This window comes from Carlito syrichta, unplaced genomic scaffold (assembly GCF_000164805.1).
Source record: "Carlito syrichta isolate Samal-C Ts95f unplaced genomic scaffold, Tarsius_syrichta-2.0.1 Scaffold288381, whole genome shotgun sequence".
Lineage (NCBI taxonomy): Eukaryota > Metazoa > Chordata > Mammalia > Primates > Tarsiidae > Carlito > Carlito syrichta.
The window spans coordinates 272,116-276,967 of record NW_007232477.1 but is presented as its reverse complement, the minus strand read 5'-3'; the positions used below and the strand labels follow the sequence as shown (position 1 = coordinate 276,967).

Genomic DNA, 4,852 nt, shown 5'->3' with positions numbered 1-4,852 from the left:
GAAGGATCGCCGGAGCCCAGCAGGTCGAGGCTGTGGTGACTGGGAGCGGCCACTGCACTCAGTCTGGGTGACAGAGTGAGACTCCAACTCAAAAGAAAGAAAAAAAGGAAAAAATACTTTGTCACTCTGTCACCCAGACTGGAATGCAATACATGTCTATTATACCAAATTCAAACGTTTCATGCAGATCTAAAAGACCCTAGTACAGTCAAATGTGAAGCTATTTACTGGGTTCTTCAAAAATCACATTATATCTATACCCTATTGTTGCAAATTTGTTAAAAAAAATAATATCTTGAACCAATGCCTACCATTTCATACAGAGATCTTCCTTAGTCTTTTTGAAAATCTGTATAGTATTCCATCTTATTAATATGTCATTTAATTTGCCAGTGCTGCCTTGAAAGACAAGTACAACTTTTCCAGTGTTTAGCTGATAAAAACAGTGTTGATGGAAACCTCTTCATATGTGTATCTTTGCCTGCTTGTGGGAGTATTTCTGTAGGATAACTTTCTAGAGGTGGGAAAGATGTCTCAATCGGCATGAACATTTTAAATTTTAGTTGCTATTGCCCAAACTGTTCTCCAAAAACTTTCTACCAAATTATATCCCCACTAGCAGTATTTGAGAGTTCCTAGTGCCCTCTGAATATTATCAGCCATTTTTAATTTCTCAATCTAAGTAAAAAGTGAAATCTCATTGATCTCATTTACTTTTCTTTGATCGGTGAGGTTGATCATCTTTTCAAGTGTTAATAGTTCATTTGTACTGCTTTTTTTTTTCTAGTTGGAGTCTCACTCTGTTGCCCAGGCTGGAGTACAGTGGCACACTCATGGCCACCACAGCCTTGACCTGCTGGGCTCAGGTGATCCTTCCACCTCAGCCATCCAAGTAGGTGGAACTACAGGTGTGCACCACCACACCTAGCTAATTTTCTGATTTATTGTAGAGACAAGGTCTCAGCATGTTTCTCAGGCTGGTCTTGAACCCCAGAGCTCAGGCAGTCCTCTCACCTCTGCCTCCCAAAATCCTGGGATTACCAGTGTGAGCCACCATGCCTAGCTGCATTTGTACTTCTGTGACTTGCTTGTCATAGAAGACTAGGTTGTAGCCCAGTGCAGTGTGGCTCACGCCTATAATCCCAGCACTTTAGGAGGCCAAGGTGAGAGGATTGTATGAACTCACAGGTACAAAACCAGCCTAGGTAACTTGGTGAGACTTCATCTCTACAATAAATCAAAAAATTAGCCAGACATGATGGTGTGTGCATGGTGGGCATAGTTCCAGCTACTTGGAAGGCTGAGGCAGAAGAATTGCCTGAGCCCAGCAGGTCAAGGTTGTGGTGGCCATGAGCGTGCCCCCTGCACTCAAGCTTGGGCAACAGAGTGAGACTCCAACTCCAAAAAAAAAAAAAAAAAAGAAGCAGCCTGGGTTGCTTTTCTTTTTCTTACCAATTTCTAGGAATTCTGCATATTAATGAACATTAGCCTCTTATTTTTGTTACATATATTTTTTATGTAATATATTTTTTTTAGTTGTTTGTTGACTTATTTTTTAATATGTAATACATTTATTTGTTGAAATTTCAAAAAATACATCTCTTCTCAGTCTTTTCTCCCAGCCACCTAGTTCTCCTTCCTAGAGGCAACCAGTGTTAACTTTTTGTGTATTCTTCCAGACATGGTTAAGCATATACAAGCAAGTTGCATAGGAAATTCTTCAAATACAGTTTGAAAAGCAATGCCGTTTTCTCTTCTGTGTTTCTTATATCTCATCTGTATCTTTTTGGTTCTAGCTGCGATACTATGACTCAGGTGAGGACACAAGCTGTAAAGGCCACATTGATCTGGCTGAAGTTGAAATGGTTATTCCTGCTGGCCCCAGCATGGGTGCCCCAAAGCACACAAGTGACAAGGCTTTCTTTGATGTAAGTTGATCTCTCTTCTCTTTCCCTGGCTTGCCTGCACATTATTCCATCTGCCTCCTAGAAGTGTGGGGCCCTCAAAGCAATTGAGGGTGATATAGATGGGTGACAGACTCCTTTAGCTATGGAAATTGCTCCAGAAATTGAACTCAGAACTCTTGAGCCCCAAGGCTAATCTCTCTTGCTGTACATATATCTCAGAAAAAGGAGTCTAACCACATATGGAAGCAAATGAACTCCTTGTTAGATGTTACTATTTCAGTTGTCACCTGCTTCCAGGAACAGATGTCGCGTCCCTCTATATCCAGTGTCTTCATACTTGACCATCCAGCCATAAAAGACTGTCCTTGGTCACACATGACAGCTACCCTAACATCTTCAGCAGCCTTTAGGTAGGTTGTGGAGCATTTTATAGGTCACATGATTGAAGGAGAGTTACGCAGGTCCTGAAGTCAAGCAGAGGTCATACTGTAGGGCCCTGCTCAGGCCATGAGGCCATGTTCCTAACTCTGGGCTTCCAGTATGGCCCCTGAGGAAGAAAAGGGACACAAAGACCAACTTCCTGGTGTGGATAAGTCTTGGGCTTCCCCTTGGACCCCAAGGAGCTTCCTCACCTTTGCTGCATTGGCACAGTGCATGGGAGAGGCCAGAGACTCCAGCCATTCCTGACCCTTCCTCTTCTGTCAAAGAAGGCCCCAGGAAGATGAAAAGTAAGGATCTGCTAGTGTGTTTCCTTTTCCTGCCAGTATCCTTCTACTAACATCCCCTATGACTTTGGGGACTAGGGAAGTGAAAACAGTGACAGTCTGATAGTAGAGGGAGAGATATTTGCACAGAGGCTCTGGGGCAGTGTGGAAGAGGGAGGTCAGAGGGGTTCATTTGCCACTCACTCAAAGCCATAAAACAGCCCTGCCCTCATCTCTGGTTTTTTTGTCACATGGTTTTGTAGCTCAAGACCAGCAAACGTGTGTATAACTTCTGCGCCCAAGATGGACAGAGTGCCCAGCAATGGATGGACAGGATACAGAACTGTATCTCTGACGCCTGATGCCCACGGTCAGCCCATGCAGAATAGGGAAGGGAGCTCCTGCCGCCACATGGAAAAAAGAGCGCAAGTCCCTAAGGAGTTGACCAGCCATCCCAGCTGAGGTTCTCCTGCCCAGTCTTACAGTCCACTTGCAGCAGTGGCTGTGTCCACATAACCTGAATGAGTGTGCCACACAGGTCTGGTCAGGAGCCCCGGGCACTCCCTGTATCTTGCACTGACTACACTGTTCTAACAGGGTCTTAACGGTTAGGGATCAGAAGGTGCCTCCTGAGCCACTAGTCACCCTCACCCAGGCAAAATGGCTAGCCACTACTTGGGTCCTTCTTCATGAAAGCTAGACCCTTTTTGTTCTCCAAGGTGCTAATTTCCTTGGAGAGCTTTTTAACATGCAAAGATCAAAACCCTCCAAGATTATCTCATATTCTACATAGAATGGGTTTTTCATCAGAGGCAACTACTCATGTTCTGGTGCTGCCAAAAGGTGCATCCGTGATCCCTGCTCTGCCATCGGGGTTCACAGCAAGAGACATCATTACTCAATAGCAGGCAAAGAGGGAGCACACAGGACTGCTCTGATGGAAAGATTGTCTAGGGAACGCTGCAACAGTGACCAGGCCAAGGCAGGGAAATACTGCTTCCAAACCACGGAATTCTCTAGACCAGAGGTGCTCTGAGGACCCAGGGCCTTGTGTTCCTGCATATTCTTCTGCTCCCTGACAGCTTCTTACACAGAATAACATGCAGAAAAGCTGAATGCACTAACCACAAAACAAACACTCACACTGAACCCCTAATGAAGTGAAGATGTAAAGACAGAGGCCAGCTGTTTATGACCACACACACTTGTGACAAGGGATGTGCAGACCATTGTCACACTGTGGCATGACTGGATACCCAGACAACACTTATGCACCTGAAAAGTAAGAACTGTCTTTAGATTTTCTTTACTTTTGACAACCTTGTGTTTCTTTAGCTTAAGATCCCAGGAATGCTGTTTGCACATGGAAACCAGAAACAGTGTCTCTGCCACAGCCACTGACACCAACTGGAGTCATAGGTAGCTAGATCATTGCATTTGTTTTGAAATGTTAATATGTTAAATACTAAACTAATATTTCAAAAATATGTATATATGATTTCTATATCCTTGTTTTTCAGATAGCCTGCTTATAATTTAATATAAAGTTAACTGATTCATAAAATTTCAATAATAAAATGGTTCCCTTTTTTAAAAATAACAATACTGTCTTTGTAGATTAAAAATCCAATTTTCAAATTTAAAATTATCTACACACTAGGAAATAGAACTGTGTTAATATATGAGAAATTAGGGGGATAATAAAAATGAAGGACTTTTCTATCATTTTCATTTTATAAATTACCACCTGTGAAAATGGTTTTTGCACATTATTTGTATTTTTCTTTGTATATGAAATAATTTTTTGTACTTTGTAAAATACGGAGCGCCTTGTACCTTCAGCTGTTTGAGACTGTACACTGCTTCTTTTGTAACTGGATTCTTTTAACTTTCATGAAGGCATTACCTTGCCTTACATTCACTAACCACTTTGAATTAAATTTATTTCTTAAGAAAAAGAGATCCCTTATTTACCATGAAATAAAGGTCATTCTGCACCGCACAACACTCAGGAGGGTACCATTCAGGATCCATACATGAGACTGAAGGTTCAAGAATAAAACTAAGCATTACCTACTCTGTGTGCCTTGGTTCTGCTAATGTCATCACTGCCCATTGCTCGAGAAGTAACTAGGGATATTGGACGTGCTGGCATAAGCTTTGGGTTCCAGACACACCTCTGCAGAGTTTGGTTAAGAGAGCTGAGGCCAAGATTCTCACTCCCACCACCAGTCCCAGTCC

At 42.6% G+C, this 4,852-nt stretch overlaps 1 protein-coding gene across 2 annotated transcripts in view; it reads left to right on the top strand.

Annotated features, from left to right (window-relative positions):
• Positions 1-4,569, top strand: part of SBF2 (SET binding factor 2) — a 241,686-nt gene extending 237,117 nt beyond the window's left edge. For both annotated transcript variants that reach the window (XM_021710296.1, XM_021710295.1), the window contains 2 exons: positions 1,797-1,928; positions 2,875-4,569. In XM_021710296.1, the coding sequence (XP_021565971.1) occupies positions 1,797-1,928; positions 2,875-2,973 (231 nt within the window). In that variant the 3' untranslated portion in view covers positions 2,974-4,569. The remainder of the gene's footprint in view (positions 1-1,796; positions 1,929-2,874) is intronic.
• Positions 4,570-4,852: the final 283 nt, after the last annotated feature.